At 45.8% G+C, this 23,201-nt stretch overlaps 1 protein-coding gene across 1 annotated transcript in view; it reads right to left on the bottom strand.

Annotated features, from left to right (window-relative positions):
* Positions 1–908: 908 nt before the first annotated feature.
* The window catches only part of Gfpt2 (glutamine-fructose-6-phosphate transaminase 2), a 46,841-nt gene continuing 24,548 nt past the window's right edge, over positions 909–23,201 (bottom strand). The window contains exons 8-19 of the mRNA XM_028855010.2: positions 19,507–19,586; positions 18,901–19,018; positions 16,622–16,785; positions 16,157–16,252; positions 15,975–16,072; positions 15,550–15,670; positions 13,230–13,387; positions 12,901–13,015; positions 10,859–10,986; positions 7,311–7,478; positions 4,467–4,628; positions 909–1,808 (exon numbers count right to left, since the gene is read on the bottom strand). Coding sequence (XP_028710843.1) covers positions 1,764–1,808; positions 4,467–4,628; positions 7,311–7,478; positions 10,859–10,986; positions 12,901–13,015; positions 13,230–13,387; positions 15,550–15,670; positions 15,975–16,072; positions 16,157–16,252; positions 16,622–16,785; positions 18,901–19,018; positions 19,507–19,586 — 1,453 coding nt within the window. The 3' untranslated portion in view covers positions 909–1,763. The remainder of the gene's footprint in view (positions 1,809–4,466; positions 4,629–7,310; positions 7,479–10,858; positions 10,987–12,900; positions 13,016–13,229; positions 13,388–15,549; positions 15,671–15,974; positions 16,073–16,156; positions 16,253–16,621; positions 16,786–18,900; positions 19,019–19,506; positions 19,587–23,201) is intronic.

The raw sequence follows: 23,201 nt of genomic DNA, 5'->3' as shown, positions 1-23,201 counted from the left end.
TTTTTTTTTCTGACTTAAAATTCTATATTAGGCAAACCTTCACTGAAGTGTAAGTAATACTTTCCTGAGCTATTAAGTTCTCAAACATGTACCTCTTGCATGGTCTATGGATTCATATCTCTCCCCTAAACCAATGTTTACAGCCCTAGCCCCCATGTGATGGTAATGAAGGCAGAGTCTGGGCTGTGGAGATGGCTCAGTGGATCCAGCACTTGCTGAGCAAGCATGAAGAAGCAGAGTTTGGAGCCCCAGCACCCACATAAAAGCCAGGATGGTGTGGGGGCCTGCCTGCAACCCCAGCACTCAGGAAGCAGAGATGGGGATGGGTCCCCAGGGCATGCTAGGCTAGCCAGACTAACCAAACCAGCAAACTCTGGGCTCAGAATGAGATCCTGCCTCAGTAAATAAAGTGGAGCGCAATCCTGAAAGATACCCAGTGTCAGTCTCTGTGTACACACATACACGGGCTGCCACACACGTGTGAACATGCAGATACAAGCATGCACACATTAACAAAGTCAGGCCTTTATAGGGTGACTGGGTCATGAAAATGAAGCCCTCATGAATGCCACCAGTGCTCTTCAAAAGAAGCCCTGGGACGCTCTCTTGCCTCTTCTACAGAGAGAAGAAACAGAGAGATATTCTAGTAGGAAGCAAGAAGCAGACTCTCCCACATACCAAGACGGCTAGTGCCTCGATCTTGGATTTCCCAGCCTTCAGAGCAATGAAAAAAAAAAAAATCCCACCGAGGATTAAATTTCAACACATGAATGAACCACTGGGGGAACACATTCAACTCATCTCCAAACTGTACCACTAATAATGGGAATGTTCCCACCACACACTGCTCAGACCCTCAGACGTAAGGAAAATGAGGTTAACCAAATCCAAACAAACAAGGCAGAAAGAAAAAGTTGCACTGTCTTTATTGTTGTAAAATTGCATAGTACATTGATTGTGCACGCTTTTAAACAGAGCAGGGCAGCCCCCTCAAAACCACGTTCTCGCACGGGGCATTTCAGGCTGGTTCACTATGAATAGGGAGCAGGGACCAAAGTGCTGCCTGGGCTTAAAAAAGATCCATGATCTGATTAAGTAGAAGTCAGAGAGCTGAGGATTTGAGCCCATCTGAGGATATTGGAAGAAGTGGAGACTTCAACTGAGCTCAGAGGAGGCATCGGAAGTGGGTAGAGGGGACTCATTGATGTCAGGGGACAGGAGTCAGGAGCATCTTATGGAGGGAAGGAAAGGAAAAAAGAGACAAAGGGCTCATGCCTTGTGCCCAAAACTGAGATGAATGACACTCGCCAGGAGGGAGCCCAGAGACATCACACTGGGTATCCCAGATGCACGGTCTGGGCGTTTCCACGGCTACCGAAAGCCACATACTAGAAAAATAACTTAAAAGCTATACAATCATCATTATAAATATTTCATCTTTTTAAAACTAGCTAGTGTTGGTTAAAAAAAGGTTCACAGTTACTCTGAAGAGAGCGGTATCTCTATTGCACAGTAGTGGAAAGTCTGCTCCGATCCCCATGTGTAAACAATTCCTTCTCCTCAGTGACTTCAGGACACAGAGAAACAGCATTTGCTGTAAGCAAAGCACTTGGGTACAAGGCACATCAAAGCTGTCAGGCTCTACTGGGAGCATGGGGGACCCGTGGAAGGCCCGCTTCTTTTCCCTCGTGGCACCTGTGCAGTCGGTTCAGGTCTTGAATCAGACTGCAGGTGGTGATGGTCTTGTCGTGGAAGTCCTGTTCTCATTCCACAGTGACAGACTTGGCCAGGTTCCTGGGGAAGTCAACCTACAAAGAAAGATGGGAAGGCAAAGGATAAAGCTCAGTTGACAGAGTCCTTGCTTAGCTTAGTATGCACAGAACTATCCCTAGCACCTCATAAAAACAGGCATGCAACCACACAAACTTGGAAGGCAGGAGGATCAGAAGTTCAAGACCAGCCTCTACCACATAGCAATTTATTCAGTATCTCACAGGTGCCAGTAACATGCTGTTTCTTCCCAATCACCTCTAACCAATCTACCTGAGCACCTCCATTTTGAAAGTGGATTCCTTTTTGCAAGAGGCTTCCTTTAACGCTACAGATTTCCTTCACTCAATAAACATTTGTTATGACTTGACATGTGTCCTGTTGTGTCCTTCATATCTTTTACATCAGGTAGCTTGGTGGGTGCTGTTAAAGAGTCACTTTTCAGCCACAGGCATGGTGGTGCTCTCTTGTAATCTCAGCACTCAGGAGCTGAGGCAGACAGAGTAGAGCACAGGCAAGCCAGGTCTGTACAACAAGTCCAAGGCCAGCTTGGGCTACATAGTAAGAGCCCATCGAAATGAACAAGCAGGGGCTGGAGGGATAGTCCAATGGGTAACAGTTCACACTGGTCTTGCAGAGGGCCCAAGTTCTGTTCCTAGCATCTCTATCAGGAGGCTCACAACTGCCTGTAACTCCAGCTCCAAGAGATCTGAGACCCTCTACAGTTACCTGCCTCTGCAGTTATCTGCACTCATGTGCACTAAATCTCTCTCTCTCTCTCTCTCTCTCTCTCTCTCTCTCTCTCTCTCACACACACACACACACACACACACACACACACAGCTTCAGTAAAAAGCAAATAAAAAGAACAAATAAAAAATTTGCTTTCCAGGATTGGGTAAACTCAGAGATAGAGTGCACAGCATATATAAGACTTGGTTTGACCACCATCAATGAAAAAAATTAATGAAAAAATTCACATTTTTGGGAAGGACACACATACATTTTTCAAGACTTGTTGAGTTGGGTAAAGACTGAGAAGGAAATATGACTGAGGATAGGTAATAAAGTGAGCTTCCACTTGGTCTGCAAAAAGGCATTTTATTAGCCGGGCGGTGGTGGCGCACGCCTTTAATCCCAGCACTCGGGAGGCAGAGCCAGGTGGATCTCTGTGAGTTCGAGGCCAGCCTGGGCTACCAAGTGAGTTCCAGGAAAGGCGCAAAGCTACACAGAGAAACCCTGTCTTGAAAAAAATCAAAACCAAAACAAAAACAAAAGGCATTTTATTTATATGCTAAGAAAAGACGAAAAAAAAAAAAAAAAAACAACCAAAAGTTATCAAGTGTCAATTAGATGACATACATTTAGGTGTCTGGGATATTGTTCTTTTGAATTGTTATAATTTATAAGCTTCTTAAACCTGTAGCCTGGCGGTGGTGACGCACGCCTTTAAGCCCAGCACTCAAGAGGCAGAGGCAGCAGGATCTCTGTGACTTCGAGGCTAGCCTGGGCTACAGAACTAGTACCAGATAGCCGGGGCTACACAGAGAAACCTTGTCTCAAAAAAACCCTGTCTCAAAAACAAACAAACAAACCCAAATCAAAACCAAACCAAACCTGTAACACAGCATCCATTTTGTTTTACACAGTGAATTGTGTTCTTATACATTTGCTGGTGAGATCATGAACTGATTCTTTTCTGGGGCACAATTTCCATGTCAGTAGTCTCAAAATGTCATTTTCTCCACAACGATAAATCTTAAATGTGGGACAAGGATGTGCATACAAACATATTCACTGCAGTGTTATTCATAAAATGAAAAATTGGAAACAGCAGACTAGTTAAGTAATTGTTCCGAAAATCATGCTATGAGCTTATAATGGCAGCCACAGAGACGTCTCAGTGGTTGAGAGTGCTTTGCTCTACCAGAGGATGTGAGTTAGTGTTCCACATCAGTGGCTCACAACCACTTGTATGTTAGTTCCAAGGGGATCTGATGCCCTCTTCCTGAGGTTCCTGAGGGCACTGCATGCGTGTGACATATAGTTACATGGACACACATACAGACACATAAATAAAAAAATTTAAAATGAAGATTTTGATGGAATACTGTACAACAATTAAAGGTACGTAACAAGTTCATAAAGATGAAAAATCAATATCAATAATACAAGGAAGAAACAGAATTTGGTATAACATTAAAGTTTTGTGTTTTTTTTTTCTTTTTGTATTTGAGTCTCTCTATGTAGCACAGGCTGCCCCAAATTTGCAATTTCCCTGCCTTAGCCTCTTGAGGGTTGGCCTTCCAAGTATGCTACACCAGTCCTGGCTTGAAAAATGTTTTTTTTTTTTTATTTGCATGATAGGAGAAAGAATTGAATGAAATATTGACTGCATTGATCAACACTGCCTCTGGATGATAGTTTATTTTTTTGCAGTTCTTGAGGAATCTAAACAACCTTAAAATGAAAGTTAATTTTAAGTGACATTATTTCTCCAATGAGAATTTAATCCAAATAAGCGTTTAGAAAACACAAAGAGGCAACTTTGCATTACATACTGTATCTATGCATTAAAATGGTACCCTGTGCCCCATAAATATGTACAAATGTCAATAAAAATAAAAATGCATTGATATAAAACAGATGCAGCTTCCTGTTTCTCTTGGCTGCGCTCATGCAAAGTTTAGACTTACATCGTAGCCTCGGAGGACAGCCAGGTGGAAGGACAGAAGCTGCAGCGGGATGACACTCAGGATGCCCTGGAGACAGTCGACCGTGTGGGGCAGTTCGATGGTTTTATATGCGAACTTGGAACTCTCGGTGTCATCCTTGGAACACAGTATGATTGGACGACCCTAAAGCAGAGAGACAGGCCCATAAAATACTGCGCCTCTGAAAGAAGCAAAACCCTCTCTTGCACCCAGCAGAGTTTCTGGAATTTTCTGGAGTCAGCATTACTGTTGCTTTAACTTTGCTAGAATTACCGGTGAGGTCGTGTGCATGCCACGTGTAAAGGACAGTGTGCGGTGCTTCTTGGTGTGTTTCTTCCCCTTCCCGGGCCAGGTGGCTGCACTGTGCACCATCATTGAGCATTCATTTGTTGACTGGCTTCCAAGTGCTTTGTCCTGACCCACTCCTAACGCTAATGGGGCTCAAAATCCAGTGATGGAAATAAAATCATGAACAAAGATGAATTTTGGATAAATGCCACAGCAGCAATAAAACATGAGTGAGAGACATTAATAAGTTTTGTATGTGTTAACATTGACTGCCTCCAAGCATATCTGTGAGGGGTTATCTAGATTATGCCAACTGAGGTGGAGAACACATCCTGAAAATGGGTGGCCCCATTTCCTAGGCTATGGCCCTGGACTGCATAGAACGGAAAAAGCAGATAGAGGGCCAGAAAATGCAGGTTGACGACCTGCTTGTTCAAACCCTGCTACCATGACAGACCCTTGAGCCATGAGCTCCAATAACTTCTTAAATTGCTTTTATCAAGGTATTTTATCACAGCAACCAAGAAGTAACCAAGATGGTTTGGAAGGACGAAGCCAGGCAAGCTAGATCTATATAGCAAGTTCAAGCCAGCCTTGGCTACGTAGAAAGAGCTATGTAGCTCTTTGCATTGGACTATGAAGCTATTTTCATTAAAACCCTTCCCTAGTCCTACCCCAAAAACGATAGGAAGAGCCGATGCAAAGGCTCAGAGGGAAGAATGAGCTTGGCATGAGTGGAAATCAGAACAAGTAAAGACCTGGAACTCAGTGGGATGAGGAAAGGGGCCGTGTGATGCAGAGTGGGAGAGGGGTCACTGTGAGAGGGTTTTCAGTAGAAAATGACACAGTTGTGTTTTTATACTAGTATACTTTTTTTTTTTCCAAGACAGGGTTTCTCTGTGTATCCTTAGCTGTCCTGGAACTCACTTTGTAGACCAGGTTGGCTTTGAACTCACTGAGATCCGCCTGCCTCTGCCTCACGAGGGTTGGGATTAATGGCATGCGCCACCCCCACCTGGCTTAGTTTACTAGTTTTTTTGTTTTGTTTTGTTTTGTTTTTTTGGTTTTTCGAGACAGGGTTTCTCTGTGTAGCTTTGCGCCTTTTCCTGGAACTCACTTGGTAGTCCAGGCTGGCCTCGAACTCACAGAGATCCACCTGGCTCTGCCTCCCGAGTGCTGGGATTAAAGGCGTGCGCCACCACCGCCCGGCTAGTTGGCTAGTTTACTAGTTTTATACTAACTTTATATACTAGTTTTTATTCTAACCACTGTGATGAGATACATGTGGCCGTGCAGGCTCATGCATCTTACTGGATTTTACCTACCTCTAACTTCATGGACCCGAGTGCTCTCTGTCCTCCTATCTCCCTGAGGCCAGTAAATAACACATGTGGCGAGGGAGCCAATCTACCTTTGGACTTTGAGCTTCTAAGAAGTGCCACGGTTCACAGTGGACCCCTTGCACTATGCCTGAGTTTATCAAGATAACTCATGGTAGACCATAAGTAGTTTCAGGATGGGGACTGACCACGCTGGAAAGATAAACCATGACTAGAGAGTTGAAGCTTGGAATCACCAAACACAGAAGTAGGGCAAGTTCAGTCACATGGTCCATGATTCAGTCATCCATGTCTGCTTAATGAAACCACAAGGAAAGTCTTGGAGTCAGAAGGTCAGGGGCTGCTCTTGTGACACCCACCAATGTAGCCAGGCAAGCTAGATCTATATAGCAAGTTCAAGACGACAGAAGCTACCCATCTGGGACCTTCACACTATGGCTTCTTCCTCTGGGGCAGGCCCTAATTTGATTCTTCATAATAATATTTTAATAATAAATATTGCCCTTTCCTAGGTTCTATGAGTTGTGCCAAAGAATTACCAAAATGTGAGGGGTTTGAGGAGCCCCCAAATTTGCAGCCAGTCTGGGGTTCGAGTGCCCATTAGTTCCTCGTGTGTGGGTTCAGATGGGAGGACAGTCTTATGAAGGACTGTGCACCTACCCTGTGATGTCTGACTTAACTCTGCAAAGTTAGCATCAGAATTGCATCACAGCAACCCTGGGAGGGAACTCCAGTCCTAGGATGATGCCCTGGCCCTGAAAGCGCCTCCTCTATCCCCAGCCCTAGGATCCAAGGCAGCTCAGTGACAGTCTGGTCATTGACCCTCACTAAGGAGCTGGAGGATATGACCTCAGGCTCCTTGGTTTCTTGCCAGATTTGTGTGGTATTCAAAAGGGAGCCCAGTGAGCCAGTGAGATGACTTAGTGGATATATGCTTCTACCAGCAAGCCTGAAGACCTGAGGTCCAGACCCAGAACACACAGGAGGTAGAAGGAGAGAACTAACTTCTACAAGTTGTCCTCCGATTTCCACTCATCTGCCATGGCACAGACAGGCCCCTCCTCCACACGAAAAGATAAACGTAGACCAAAGCGACAGGGCAGAGTGTGGTCACACCCGCAGACAGGCGTTGGTGAGATGGGTTATGTGTGGTACGGAACAGGAAAGCAGGGACCTCGGTTTGTAGGAGAGCCCTCACCTGGCGGGCGGTGACCTGCTGCAGGGCATTCTGGCATTTGGCAAAGCAAGGGTCCTTCATGATGACCATGATGACGGGCATCTGCTTGTCGACGAGGGCCAGGGGCCCATGCTTCAGCTCTCCAGCCAGGATCCCTTCCGAGTGCATGTAGGTTATCTCTTTAATTTTCTACGGAGACACAAGTCGGGATCACCGTTACACTGGAAAGGCGGGGGCTGAGGCAGAGAAGACAGAGGGATGCTGGGAGAGGGGGCTACTCCAGGGTAAGAGCTAAAGGTCTCAAGGCAGATGGGGGCGTAGACAGGCCAACAGCAGCAACGGATGCTCTGGGCCAGGAGAGAGGAGGGCTGCTGTCCCGAGCTCGGACAAGGTTGCCCGGGCAGCAACCTGGCAGCGCCCAGGCACAACAGTGACACCTCTCTTAGCGCCGTGCACTCAGACAGAAAGTTAGCCTCAGTCCAGTTTGCCTTCGCCCCCACCCCCATGGCAAGCCACGTGGCCTCCCCAGCAACCACAGATAATGGTGGCATTGTATTCCGCTTAGATATGCTCTTATTCAATTAGACGGCTAACGATTCTCCCAATTTTAGATCCTTAATCACATCTAAACAATTGCGTAGATTGACCTAGCTAGTAAATTCCCATACCCCAGGCTGTTATGTGAATGTTTTTTCCCTTTGTTCAAGTAGATCCATTTCCATTCATTTCCTGTGAAGTTTTCATTATTACACCAATGAGAATGTTAAAGAATATATTTCTCCACATGTCTAGAACTAGTTATTTGGGTCAGGCAAACCCTGTGAGGAACGAGGCTCCTCCTTGGAGACTACAGACAGCTGGCGTGCTGGCCTCCAAGTGACCACACAGAGCCCATTGACTTGGACCAACAGCAGCCTAAACACCCCTTTCTTTCCTCAAAGACCAACTCGGAGACACAGCTGAATGTGCATCTTTCATCAGCAACGCTTTGCCACCGCAACTGACCCCCGCAGCCAGAGAGCAGAACTATCAGGGGACTGAAAGTGCACCCCACCCAGACTTGGCCTCTTCTGTGCCCCTGAATGCCCAGCACTCTGTTCCTTATGGGAGCTGGACTCTCAGAAGCGACCTGAGTGCACGGTGCAGGGATTGACCAATGTTGGAAAAGGCCCCAGTAGTGATCTTTACAGTCAACTTGGTGGGATTTAAAATTCCATAAAAACCAACTTCTGGGCACGGTGTGAGCACATTTTTAGACTGGCTTCACAGAGGTGGGGAGACCCACCCTAAGCATGGGTAAAATGGTCCATAGGCTGGGGTCCTGGACAGAATAAAAAGAAAGGAAGCTGGACACCAGCATCTGTCTCTCTGTTCCTTGTGGACACAGTGTGAAAAGCTACCATATGCCTTCCCCATCAGGACGGACTATATCCCCAAACTGAGAGCCAAAGTATACCCTTCCTTCCTTCCAAAAAAGTTGCTTTTATTGGGCATTTTGTCTCAGCAAGGAGGAAAGCAACTGACACATATGTTTGGTCTCTGTCCCTTTTATTTTTTTAGCATGTAGTCCCTGAAATCCTTACAGTGATCAAAGTGACAGGTGTCTTTCCTTGCTAATAATAGCAACAGGACAGGTCTCTACTATCTAGAACAAGGCTGGTGTAGAGGGTTGGGATTTCCAACTTTATAGCAGCTCATCCTTGCAGAGCGAACGTGGGCTGAAGGTTAAGTCCATCATCAGTGGCCATTGACTAAATCGATTAAACCTATATGTAAGGAAGCCTCCATAAAAACACAAAAGGATGTCTGGGAGAGCTTCTAGATCACTGAATAAATGGTTCCTGGAGAGTGGCATGATCAGAGACGACAGTGAAATGCCACATCCCTTCCCGGACACCTTGATCTGTGTATCTATCCCTGCATCTCGGGTTCATCAGTATCCTTGGTTGGAGCCTTTACAATGAACCAGTAACATGAGGAAAGAATTAATCTACATGAAATGCATATATTGGAGGTTGACACTCAGGGGTCAATTCACTCCCAGCTACAACCATCTGTAATAGTCCCTAACTGCCTTTTGTGAGCCACCCATCTACTAACTGGTTATGACAAGGAGGGGTGCCAATACGCTTGGTACTTCTGTCCTGGTTCACAGGGATGTCTCACCTGGAACACAGAATCCCTTTAACCGTGTATGGCATTCTGATCTATAGACAGCAAACTAATAGTGAGAAATTTGGAAGCCCAGGAGTCAGCTTTGCCAGCCTTCAGTAGCCCTACACATCCAGCAGCTTGTCTCAGCCCTACTAGCTTTCTCTCCCATTAGTAATTCATTGTCACAGGACAAAGTCATCGGTTTTTTTTTTTTTTTTTTTAATTTAGGCTCATTGCTGTGGGAATGCAAGTTCTGCCCCCTTGGGAAGTTTGAGGGTCAACATCTCAAAGAATATAGAGATCTTGCAATTTCCAACTTCCAAAATCCTTCCCCCATAGGTTGCTTGTGGTAGTGGACCTGAATTTGATTTACCTCCTGTATGCAATCTGTGTGTACAGAGGTGTGTGTGTGTGTGTGTGTGTGTGTGTGTGTGTGTGTGTGAGTGCACGTGCATGTATACCTTGATGTCATTCCTCAAGAGCCACCCACTTTGGTGTTTGAGACATGATCTTTCACTGGAACATGGTGCTCCCCACTTACTTAAACGAGAGTGGCTAACGAGGGAGCCCCAGATGTTGTTTTTTTATTACTCTTTTGGGGGGCCTGCCACCCAGCTCTCAAATCACACACAGAGGTTTATTCTTACTTATAAATGCCTGGCCTTAGCTTGGCTTGTTGTTAGCCACCTTTCCTTAACTTTAAATTATCTCATCTACCTTTTGCCTCTGGGCTTTTCCCTTTTCTTCTGTAGATCTTACTCTGTGGCTTGCTGTGTGGCTGTGTGGCTGGTCCCTGGAGTCCTCCTCCTTCTCTGGATACTTCTTCCTCTCCTCCCAGATTTCTTCTTCTATATATTCTCTCTGCCTGCCAGCCCCACTTCTCTCTCCCTCTCCCTCTCTCTCCTGCCTTGCTCTTGGCCGTTCAGCTCTTTATTAGACCATTAGGTGTTTTAGACAGGCAAAGTAACACAGCTTCACAGAGTTAAACAAATGCAACACAAACAAAAGTAACACACCTTAAAATAATATTCTACAACACCCAGAGATCCTCCTGTCTCTGCCTCCCCAGTGCTGGGATAACAAGCACATACCAGCTTTTTTTCACATAGAGATTCTCACCGGACAGGTACTTGTAAGAGCTTCACCCAATGCCCTTTCCCTTTATTTCTGGGGACTGAGAACTGCCTAATACCTACTTCACTCACACTCATTTCTGTGACTCCAAGGTAAGAGTCAATGCTCAAGGCAGGCTCATGAGGGTGCCTAGTGGGTTTGCAAACCCTTCCCTTCCAACACTATGCCCTGCCCTCCTTCCCATTGGCTTCCTGCGGCATCTCCTAAGCCTGCCTCCATGTTGCCCTAGGAAGCTGTACAATCAGCTATTAGAGGAGGAAGCTGGGCAGAAAGGAACTCACCAAGGCTCCTTCCAGGCATGTGGCATAGTTGTACCCCCGTCCCATCACCAGGAGTGACCTTTGTGTGTAGAGCTCCAGGGCCAGGTCATGGATCTTCTCATCCAGCAATAATACTTCTTTGATCAGCTCTAAGCAATGCAAAGAGATCAGGGAAAGAGTCAGTCGTTCTGACATCCGAACATTCACAAGGAAAATCATTGGCTATAACAAGGTTTAGACACTTCCATTGCTTAGGACACACTGCTTCCTTGAGTTATGTAGAAGGGCTTTAAACTCTGTTTAAACTCAATTCTGTGATAACTTAGGATACTGGCCAGGACCTTATCGGGCTGGAAGTTCCTGTTTGCATGAGTATGCTTGTGAACATCTATAAGGTAGGCTATGAGCTCTCATTTCCAGCTCCATGTTACAGGAAGTAAACCAAGAGCCCGAGAGATTAAATCATGCCCTGGGAAAACACAGGACTGAAATTCCAAATTAACCCCTCAGTTCCTTGCCCTGGGCTGGGTCCCAAGGCGAAGCCAGTGTAAGGCAGACCTGTTATGATCAAACTTCCTGGTGCTGGAACTCTGTTTGTTATACTCTTACAAATTATTGTATTCCTCAAGAGCCTTTGAGCTTGTGAGTTATAACTCTCAATACTTACTGGATTTGAAGATAACACTAATTACTTGGGTAAGGTGGTATACACCTTTAATAATAAAAAAAAAAAAGAAAAGAGAGAAAGAAAAGAACACTAGTTAAAAACTTTTAAACTATCGGAGCGGTGGTGGTGCACACCTTTGATGCCAGCACTTGGGAGGCAGAGGCAGGTGGATCTCTGTGAGTTCGAGACCAGCCTGGTTTATAGAGCAAGTTCCAGGACACAGAGAAACCTTGCTTTGAAAACCAAACAAACAAAACAACAACAAAAACTTTAAAAATGCTGCTTCACTCATTGGAAAATAGTAACAGCAATAAGCCTATAATGATAGATTTTTGAAAAAAAAAAATGAGTGAGAAGAATGGTATTGTTGGACATCTTTTAAAATTTTTTTCTTACATGTGGAGGTCGGAAACAACTTGCAGAAGTCAGTTTTTACACCATGTGGATTTGGGGGATCAAACTGGGGGGTCAGACTTGGCAGCAGGAGCTTTACCTACTGAGTGACCTTCGCAGCCCAACACCTCTGTGCGGTTTTAGGGTCTGACTTTTTGATAAAAGTTGGCACCACATCCGCTTCTGCATCTGAACTACTGTGATTTTTATCGTTGTTACTGGAGTGCAGGTATTTCACCAGACCTTACAAAGACTTGTATTTGGAAAAGGGAAAGGTTCAAAACGTCTGCAAATCATTGGAAGTGTTTTTCGATTCTGTATCAGACAAGAAGCAAGTTTCTTGAAATGGGGAGTTGCAAGTAGTTTCTCTATTTTTTTACATTTGGCCTCCTTTGCTCTTAAATGGCTCTTTCACACAGGTTGATGACAGCACACAAAGGCCCAGAGCTAGGCAAATCTAAAAGTGGACACATTTAGTTACAAACTTTATATTACAAATCACCTTGTTAAAAACCTCCAACTTCTTAATAAAACAAAACAAAACAAAAAACAAACAAACAAAAACAAAAACTTCAAATCTGGGAATTGGCTAAGCCGAGAGAAGTTTTCCAAATTCTAAATGATGATTGAAAAATTGACCTTTATTGTTGGCAACAAGTACTGTTGTTTGTTTCACTTGAAGGGCAAGGCTAACTTCCTTCATTTTAAGGTAAACATCCGCCACTGAGCGAGCAGATCTTGCTACTTAGCAGCTGAGGCAGTCTCGAGAGGAGGGCGGAGGTCCTGGAGCTCTGCTGACCACTGAGGCTTTAACTTTTGGCCTAAGCAGGATTTGCTGGGCGGTTTGGGGGGTGGGGGTGGAGGTGTAAGAGTTATCATTGGTTAGAAAGATCTAGAAGGAGAGAGTCATTAACAGCATCCTTTACATGAGAATAAAGGATGAGAGCGACCCAAAGGAGCTCAGTGAATTTGGAAATACAGAAAACCATGTTCTGGGACTTACCGGGCAAAGATCTGAGGCCCCGGATGATCTCTTGCCTCCTGTTTTGTAGAGAAATTCGGTCTTCAGACATCATCAAACCAAACATCACCAGAGAGATGAACTGGCTGGTGTAAGCCTGAGGACAAAGGAGGGGGCCCGTGAAGACTTTAGACAGCCGTCCCAAAGGTGTTGAAGGAGATGGGAGAGCTAAACCATAACTTGGACAAAGATGGGGGAGAGGTGTAATGACAAGACCAAGAGATGGGAGCCAGCTGCAACTGCAAGGACACTCGTCTCTCCAGCCGATGCCACCACCCAGGTTCTCCCCGGAGAACACAAGCAGTTCGTACCTTGGTGCTGGCCACCCCGACCTCCGGCCCTGCGTTGATGTGGACGCCACAGTCTGTCTCCCGGGAGATGGAGCTGCCCACAGTGTTGGTGATGCCCACAGTCAGCGCCCCGCGGTCCTTACAGTATCGCAGCGCCAGGAGCGTGTCTGCAGTCTCACCTGCAACACGGGGATGCTGTCAGTGAGCATGCAGGTGCTAGGCCAGCTAGAACCCTCTCCTCCCCTCCTCCCTGCCTCCTCATTCACCCCTACCCTTCCTGCTTGGAAATCCAAAGCCTGTCCAACCTTTGAAAAGAAAACAAGGGTTCAGAATCTTTCCTGTTTCTTAGATTGAAGATTTCATTGCTATTTATGTAGCAAGTGTGTTCTTGTCCCCTGTTTCTTTGAATCCTGATGTCAGCTCCATGGGGGCCTCAGCCCTCATTTCCCTTCAGAATGAGGAGTGCAGAAAATGCAACTCATTATCTCCATCCAGGCCTTGCCGCTGGCTTGGAATGCCCTTCTGGGACTCTAGGCTGCCTGGGTCGGATTGCTGAGGTATAAATATTGAAAATCAAGACTGCCCACATGGTGCTTCTCAAATAGAACCTGTTTGAAGGACACATTTCTTGAAACTTCCCAGTGTGGACTCAAATAGTTTTTCTAATTAGGCCACATCAACAGCATAAGCTGGCACCAACTCCCTATTTGCCAGTTTTAAAGAAACTCAAAGCAATACGAGGCCGACCATAAAATCAAGCCCAGTGAATTCCCAACCCTCTGACTGTTCCATCCACATGGTCACTGCTCTTGACTGTGTTCAACTTAGTTCCTGGCCTGTTCCCAAAACTGGTGTCACCAGCTTCCAGATGGTGTAATCCCCCTTTTCCTTTTTCTCTGTTGACTTCCCGGTTCACTGCACAGGACTCAAGTCGCAGCAGCAGCAGCAGCAGCAGCAGCAGCAGCAGCAGAAGAAGAAAAGGCAAAGGATGGCACTGTCTGCATTAGCCTCAATCTCGGATTTTGGTAGCTTGCTGCTCGCTAAATCTCCTTTACAAACCGGATACTTCCGTACATAGACCTGTGGACTGCCACTGTACTGATGTCACGTGAAATCTACCTGTTTTTCTACCTATTCATGAGCTACATCTCGGCTCTGATGGGAAGAATGACCTAAAGGCAGTCAGTCAGTTGTGGCATGTCTGTACTAGTTTTTCTCAGCTTAAAAATGAAAATGGAAATGGTATTAAAAATTGAAAAGGGAAGCAATATTAAAACCCCCTATGATATTAGAAGAGTATGTTCAGTTTTCGATTGTGATAATGATATTACGGGTTTATGCTTTATCATCATTTTGCTTGGTCTCACATTCTGAATTATCTATGCAGAGAGATGTCACATGATGTTCAGGATTGGAATCAGCTTCCAGATGATCCAAAGGAGGAGACGGGTGAATGGAACACATGGATGACCCTAAGTTGGCTTGGATGGTAATTTCTAAGATTGGATAAGTTGTTATATGAATATTCCTGCTTTAATAAAGGTTTGGAATTCACCAAAATTGAAATATTTCAAAACCCCTCCTTAAATCTCTAGGGGCGACCCCAATGATATGGCTCAGCTGGAGTACACCTTTACCTGGTGTGAGGATGACACCCAGGTAAGGCTCACTCAAGCTAAGGGAAAACGCCCCCCACTTTAACCACAACCGTTGTCTCTCCATGCCTCCCCCTGCTGGACAGTGTGGACACTGCACATAGCAGGCCTCCAGAGCTTGGACACAGAGCCCACCAAGGACTGAATTCAAGGATGGGACTCTCCACACAGTAGAATTGAGATTTTTTTCTCCTTTAAATTATGCCCAGGAAACATTTAGGAGAACGTTGGGGAGTGTTCTTGGAAGGGCCAGAAGGCTTAGAATGGCAGGGGAAGCCAGCTTCTCCTAAGTCTCGCAGGGAGCTCCATGGATGCAGATCTCATGGGTCATTACCCATGCTGGGGAGGGCTGTTATCCCCTGATGCAGCTGCCTTTGAGTAACCTGTGCTCCTGTAAGTAAGCTCAATAACCTCACTGGCTCACTAAGCCAGCCTTGGGTGGGATCATTTCTTTAGTCTGTCTTTGGTGACCTATGTGGGATGAAAACTCACACAGCATCATACAGTGTTGCTAGCACCAGATGCTTTTAAGGGTTTAAATGACCCAGTGTGTGAGATCATGTGTGATAGATACACTGCAGACGCACGGAGGCTGCACTGGAAGAAGAGGGAGGGTGATGATGTATAGAGGAGAGAGCTCGGAGATGAGCCAGTGAAAACCTGGCCATGCTGCCTGTCTCCCTTACCTGATTGGCTTATGAAGAAGCAAACGTCATCCCTGAACACAGGTGTGTTCCTGTCCAGGAAATCACTGGCAAGTTCAACCATCACAGGGAGCTCGGTCAGTTCCTCTAAAACTTGCCGTGTCTGAAGCCAAACAGAATAGGCACTGAAGTCAGTGATGGGCCTCACAGGGACACAGGGCACTGGGCTTCTAAGGACAGTTTATGACATGGTGTCTTGCTGTCCCAGTGGTATGGGAGTATTGGCCACTCCCAGGCTATCTTGCTAGAAGAATGGGCTCAGTCACTTCTCAAGCTGGCTCATGGGAATGAGGACAGGGACTTGATCGAATTCAGAGGCCAGTGCATGACAGCACCATGACCAGCATCTTGGTCTTGCCCGCTGTTAACTTCCCAGGACTACCTTAAGGTCTGGATTTGGCACTTACAGCCACAGCGGCATGGTAGCTGGTTCCACAGCCAATCACGATGAGCCTTCGGCATCGTCGAATCTCCTTCAAATGGTCCTTCAAGCCACCCAGGAGCACTGCAGGACACGAGGCAGGGTATTAATGTTGACTCTACATATGACTGCTTTCAATGGAGCAGGGCATGGACAGGGGCTTCTCACCTGTGTTGGTCTCAAAATTCACCCGACCTCTCATGGTATTAAAAACGGATTCTGGCTGCTCGAAGATCTCCTTCTGCATAAATGCACTGAAGTTACCTGGCCAGGGAAACATCACCAAGGTAAGTGACTTTAATTTAGATACATATTTATTGCTTAACTGGGAGCCAGGAAAACCCTAGCAAAAGGCTTAGCTGCTGTTGCTTTTTAATTTTCTGCCAAGATGTCACTTAGGCCACAGGGCTAGTATCACCCATAAAGCCCCCCAATTTTGAAGAGTGCCTGCAGATGTTTTCCTGTCTGAGGCTATGGAAACAAATCATATGAAAGTGGGTCAGATACAGTGACCATCCAGCTTACACCTTAGACCCTTGCAGCTTTGGGGGTGCAGGGGCCCCTCTGTCCTCTGACTCCCAAGAGCACCTGCTCTTCAAGGCAACTGCACAGGGACTCTGGGAGGACACCTGCCTTTCATTATTTGCTGCAGTTCCATCTGCAAGGTCTGGATGGCTCGGGAGGGGTCATCACTGGCCGAGCGCTTGACTCGGTGAATGGAGAGTTTCCCATCAGCCACTGCGGCGATGTCATCATCTTCCAAGAAGATGACCCGGTTGGTGTGTTCTATGATGGCACTGGAAGAAAAAGACACCAAAGTTCATGTTACACCCTTGACAGTCACCAGGCAGCAGCCACTTGCTGTTTGTCAAGCATGGGATCCTTGTCATTTTAGGCATGACAGGGGCATCACAGTAGGAAGGGTCACAGGGGAGCCCTCCCATTCTCCATACCTCTCTCCTCCAACAACTATTCTGAAACCTAACCTTAATCTTAACCCAGTAGAGAATGTATAGAAATACACCATTTCTGCAGCAAACATTTTTACATATACCTCTTAAATCTTAAGGACTAAATTCTAACCTATTATAGGACCAACAATCTCTTCAAACTTAACAATTCGTCTTCAAATCATCAAGTAGCTAATGTGTTCAAATTCCTCCCCCAGGCAATCTCATGGATGTCTTTTTATAATTGGTTTCTTCAAATAAGATACAAAAGCCATGTCACCTTTGGAGGGGCTGGGAAAACATACACTATTCTGATTATAAAGAGAAAGAAATAAGTACTTGCTTTAAGCATTTTAAAATTAATATTCATTTATTCCTGTGCCCGTGTGCCCGTGTGTGTGTGTGTGTGTGTGTGTGTGTGTGTGTGTATGTGTGTGTGTGTATGTGTGTGTGTGTGTGTGTGTGTAGGTCAGAAGGTAACTTACAGGAGTCACATCTCTCCTTCCATCATGTGGGTCTGAGGCTCATCTTGGCTGCCAGGGCCTACACCCACGAACCATCCTGCCCACTCGGCAGTTGCTTTTTAGAACCATATAGTTTAGGAAGACAAGTTTCTCTTTCTACAGTAGAATCTAGCTAATAAAGAACAAACGATAGAGTAATGAGTTTATGGATTCCTAATTATGAATCGATCCAACCAAGGATCTTGAATGGCTGTTGAAACCAAGAGCGAAAGCTGAATCTTCAGTCAATGAATGAGGCTGATAGGACTCGAACCTCTGATTAAGTGCAAAAAGAAAAATGATGGAATGGCATGTGCCTTCTGAAGGAAGGACATACTACCACCCGTGCTAAAATTCAAAGCTGAGTCAGATCTAACGTCTAGACGCTTGCTGTGGATGTGTGTCTGAGAGGGTTGTCATGATTGTTAATTGATGGAGGAGGCTCATCCCACTGTGGGCAGCACCATTCCCTAGGCAGGTAGTCTGGGCAGTGTAAGAAAGCCAGCTAGGCGTGAATCAGCAAGTGAGCCAGCAAGTAGCATTCCTCGTGGTTTATACTTCAAGTTCCTGCCTGAGTTCCTGCCCTGACTTCCTTTGTGGATGGAAGGTGACCAGAAAGGAGAAGATGGAAAAAACTTTCTCTTCCCCTAAGTTGCTTTTGGTCATCATTTGTCACAGCCACAGCATGGAGCTAGAACACTAGACGAGGCTGGGAGGGTTTGTTAAAGTGGGGCTGTTTCCATGGCAGTGCATAGTCTGGTTTTTTGTTGCTTTTGTTTTGTTCAACAAATGTTTGCTAAGAGTCGATAATACTTAGTCCTACGAGAAGCTTCTAGAAGGAATATGGTAGGCTCGGTCCCTGCCGGCAGCTTAGCGATGACTGCGGCGAGGTAAGATTTCCACATATTTATTCTCTGGGAAGCTGCCAATGTTAGTTCTCACAGCTTGTCAGTTGGCTTTAAAAGTGTATCATTATTTTGCCTGTGAACACTATTTCTTCTTCCTCCAGGCCTCCGTGCCTTTTCTAATCTTAGAAACACCTCTCCCGTCACTGACTATAAGGTAAGAGAGCTCGGTGATTTCGAGCACTTCTACGAAATAAAAACTTCAGCAGTTATAATGCCCAGACACCACTTACAGGTACCCAAATCTCTTTCGAATAGTCCCTCACTCCCCTTCTCTTTTTTTCTTACCCTACCCCAACTTTTCTTTCTCTGTGGCTGTATATTTCTAAAATGTATGTACTTGTGCTGGTGAGCTGGCCCAGTGGGTAAGAGTGCTGCCACCAAGTCTGACAACCTGAATTCAATCCCGGGACCCAAACAGCAGGAGGAGAGAATCAACTCCTAGAAGCTGTCCTCTGACCGACATGCATGCTCGGAGTGCACGCACATGCGGTGTTCAGTCACTTATTCTTTGGGTATACAATCCCAAAAAAACAATGAAAATGTTTAGCTACCTTGCATCCGAAGCAAAGAAGAACTCCACAGCTTTATCACCCACGGCGTGCAGGCAGGTGGAACTGTCCAGTCGCTTCATCCTGGTCTTGCAGATATTCTTCACATTCTCAATATTGCCTAGTAAACAAAAGAATGGGTTGCGAATCTCAGCAGGCTGCTTTATTTGCATAACACGTGGCAGAGAACCCATTTTCCCCTTTTGAATATTGTGTGGGAGAAATCTGCAATTTTTAGCTATGGCTGTGCCAGCCAAATCACGTAAAAGCTCCCCAAATAGCCTAGTAGCGCTGAAAGAGCATTTAAATGGCTACCATGGGAGAGCAAGGCAAACGAAAACAAACCAAAGAAACTCAAATCAGGGCACAGTTACCATTCCCCCCCAGCTGCCTGCTTCTCCCTCTTTTTCTGTGCAGGTCTCAAAATATTCACAATGAAGTGCTTTTTTAAAAGATGGAGCCGAGTCCCCATTGCACGAACATCTTTGAAACCCAGAGTCACACAGCAGCTGCGCCCAAGACAGTGTTTGGGGGCTGCCTCCAAACAGAGCTGGCTGCAGGGGGGGTAGCTACCCCGCGGCTGTCTGTTGACGTCCTCGAGAAACTCACATGTCCGATACAAGACGGGAATCTGCTCTGTGGAGAGTTTGTATTTGCTTCGTACCCCGATGAGCAGTGGGCTGCCTCTCCTGCAGGAAGAAGAAGGTATCAAGTGACCCATCACCTTTAAGACGCCAGGCCAGATGTCTTCCTGGCCTCTCGGTACACCCTCCTTTCCCTGGAGCAGAAGACTGTGTTTAGGTCACACAGAAGGGACATCTTGACCATGAGATGCTGCCCTCCAGGTTTGGAGCAGGGACCAATAGACTGGCATGGAGATGTCAGCTCACTCACATCATCGCCCGGGTATCTGACCAGTTAGCCTGGTAACATGCTCTCCCCACTTTTGAGATGTTGAGCTCCTGGGTCTTTATATCCCCATAAACAGCTAACCCACATGGCTACGTCTCAGGGGCTGAACATTTACCATGAGAGAAAGGCCTGGTGTAAGCAGAATATGGAGAAGTTATATGCAAATACTTGCACTATGCTATTGGTATCTGGACAGGGTTTAGTGCCAGAACTTCCAGAGATACCAAGGGAAGACTGTGCTCTACTCTGTGGGCTGCAAAAGGCAGTTTCAAGGGCAGTTTTACCTTGACTTAAATGATATCCCTCTAAGGGAAAGTTAGAATCTTTGACCTGTACTAAAGTGGATTTCATCACAAAGGTCTCCCAGGAATGACAGAAGTTGATGAGGGTGAGAGTCTCTAACTCAGGCTCCTTCCTTGGTGCCCATCTCTGTCACCAGCACCAGGTTCTCTGATTATCTTGGGTTAGAATCTTCAGTGAAACACTTCACGGTATTTCTTTCCTGCTTACTATTGCTTTGGGTAAGATTGTTGGAGGCATTAAGTCATGATTTTTTTTTTTTTTTTTTTTTTTTGGTGGGGGCAGGTTCTTCGAGACAGGCTTTCTCTGTGTAACAGCCCAGGCTGTCCTGGAACTTACTTTGTAGACCAGGCTGGCCTGGAACTCACAAAGATCCACCTGCCTCTGCTTGCCAAGTGTTGGGATTAAAGGCATGTACCACCACTGCCCAATTTTAGGTCATGATCTTAATGGCATCTTGCCTTCAAAATGCAGTTCTTTGCTTTATCTTATAGATTACAGCACTCACATAAGACAAACAGATCGCTTTCATAACTCACACAGTTCAGATCTCTGCATCCTAGAACCCAGGCAGGCAACATTCCAGGACAGCAGTTCCTCACTGCCCTCTGTCCATCCATGCAGACTGTGGTCTTCCCACCTCCAGTTGAGAACTAGGGAGATAGTTCAGCTGGCCAAGTGGCTACCATGAAGGCATGAAGACCAAGGCAGGATCTCCAAAAAGCTACTTAAAAGCTGAACACAGTGGTGGGTGGTGTGCAGGTCTATAACCCATGCAGGTAGGAAAGGGAGGCAGAACACTGAGACAGTAGATGTATGGTTCCTTGGAATTCATTGGCCAGCCAGCCTACAGCTAGATGAGTAGGTGAGCTCCAGGTTCAATGATACCTTTTCTCAGAAAATAAGGCAAAAGGGCTGGAGAGATGACTCAGTGGTTAACAGCACATACTGATCTTGCATAGGACCTGAGTTTAGTTCCTAACATCCCCATGGTGGCTCACAACTATCCGTAAGTCCAGATCTGATGCTCTCTTCTGACCTCTGTGGGCAGCAGGCACACAAGTGGTGCACATACATACATGCAAGCAAAACACTCATCATACATGTAAAAGAGAATACCTGATGTGGACCTCTGGCCTCCACACACAGCTGCACCCTCAGACACACATGCATACACTGGCGTGTACACACACACACACACACACACACACACACACACACACACACACACACACACACGAGACCTCCAGTGTAAGCCTGAAACTGCAGATAGTGAATACACTCTGCACCCAAGGTCTTCATATGCGTTCATACCTATGATGGGTTAATTTAGGTGCAATAAAAGACTAACAACAACAACAAAATAAAAAAAATTATAACACTGCACCATAACAAAAATTATTTTAAACTTACAAATTATCTGTTTCTGGACCTTGTTTGACCAATAACTGAAACCTTAGACAGTCACACTTTACATTGAGTGGGGGTGGGAAGGGGGTTTCTGTAGCTAGTGTGGACTGCTCCTCCAACGTGTTAACTGGCTGATAAGAAAACACTGAACACACTTTGTTAGGACCATCTCAAGCATTTGACTTCAATGTAGTGGGCTAATAATTTGTCTTAAACAATTTCTAACATAGATTGATGTGCTTACAAACCACCTGCTTATTAATAGTCTGGATCCTGCCCACACATGGGCATTTGGGGTGTCCGCCTGACTCAGACAGGTCTCTGTTGTCTCTTTAGCAACTGACAGTCCTGCTTCTCAGGAGCACTAACTTACTTAGAGCCCCTCTTCTGATTTCTTGAAACAGGGGACAAAGTTCAAAAAGATTGAGAAAAAGGTGCTTTGAGTGTCCTGACTATTTTGTATAATACTTTGTTTTGTCTAAAACTAATCAGAGAGACCTTGTTCTAGGTCCAGTGAGGAGCTAGCTCAAATTGCACCCAAATAATGACAGATTTTAAGCATTAATAATAGTGCTTAAGGCTATCTGGGTTTCTGGGTAAGTGGCTCCCTGGATCTTATTGTTCAGACTGAGCTCTCCTTTAAGACACAGAAGCCTCCTGAGACATCCCAAGGGCTGGCCTGGATGTTCCAGCCATCCGTCACAGGCAATTTAGAAAAATCAAGCTTTATTGCTTCCTCACACCACATTCATTTTAAACAGTAATATCACATTATGAGATTTTAAAGGGAGCTTCTAGATTTGATAAGGACCAACGGGTATTTTATAATTCTATTCTATGATTTGATGAAATTACATTTCAAATGACAAATTAGTCCCAGTCCTGGGGAAAAAAAGTAAGATTATGATAAATTCATCTGATTTTCTGGGTAGATATTGTGATAGTCTTGAAGGGACAGTCTCACCCAAGTCTGCTCAGGTCTCCCAGAGCCACACATATATTCTAAATGGCTCCTTTGTGCCTTTAGAATAAAACCAGCAGCCCACGGGACACCAAGGCCCCTTAGAGCTGGGTTTCTCCCAGAGCCTCCACTCACTAATAGCCTGTGAAGTTCATGGAGCAATGTCTATAACCACCTGATTCACTACTGTCCCCAAGCCCAGCCCAAAGCAGGTATCAGTAAAAATACATGGACACCGGAAGTCCTACCTCGGGCCGCTCCTACCCTGCCCTCACACACCCAAACTGGGAGGCTGGAGAGCCACACTTTCTGCTTATCCTTCCCTGTCTTGGTCTTGCTGCTGGGGAAGCAGTTACTACTCCCCGACTTTCCTGCGTTGACATCTGCCGCACTCTCAGGCCCCTGGTACGGTGGCCTCCCCAGCCCCCACCCAGAGCAGCACCACTCTCTGCCCTTCTCTGTCTTCTGGAGCAAGCATCCTGGGAACATGTCCCAAAGTCTCCAGAAACCTGCTCGTACTAAGGGTTCAACACACTGGATGTCTAGGTGAGTGGATAGTCAATCCGTCTGAATATAAAATAAAGGATGACATTTAATCTACTTCTATGAATCTAATCAGTGATGAGTCACCTTTGAGACAGGGGCTCTGATAGTGGAATGTGTGGCCTGAACAAGACTTCTTAGATGAATCCTATTATGCCCCTACCAACGTAGGTGACAA

This window comes from Peromyscus leucopus, chromosome 8b, assembly GCF_004664715.2.
Source record: "Peromyscus leucopus breed LL Stock chromosome 8b, UCI_PerLeu_2.1, whole genome shotgun sequence".
Lineage (NCBI taxonomy): Eukaryota > Metazoa > Chordata > Mammalia > Rodentia > Cricetidae > Peromyscus > Peromyscus leucopus.
The sequence above is the reverse complement of the archived record's forward strand: the minus strand, read 5'-3'. Positions and strand labels throughout refer to the sequence as shown.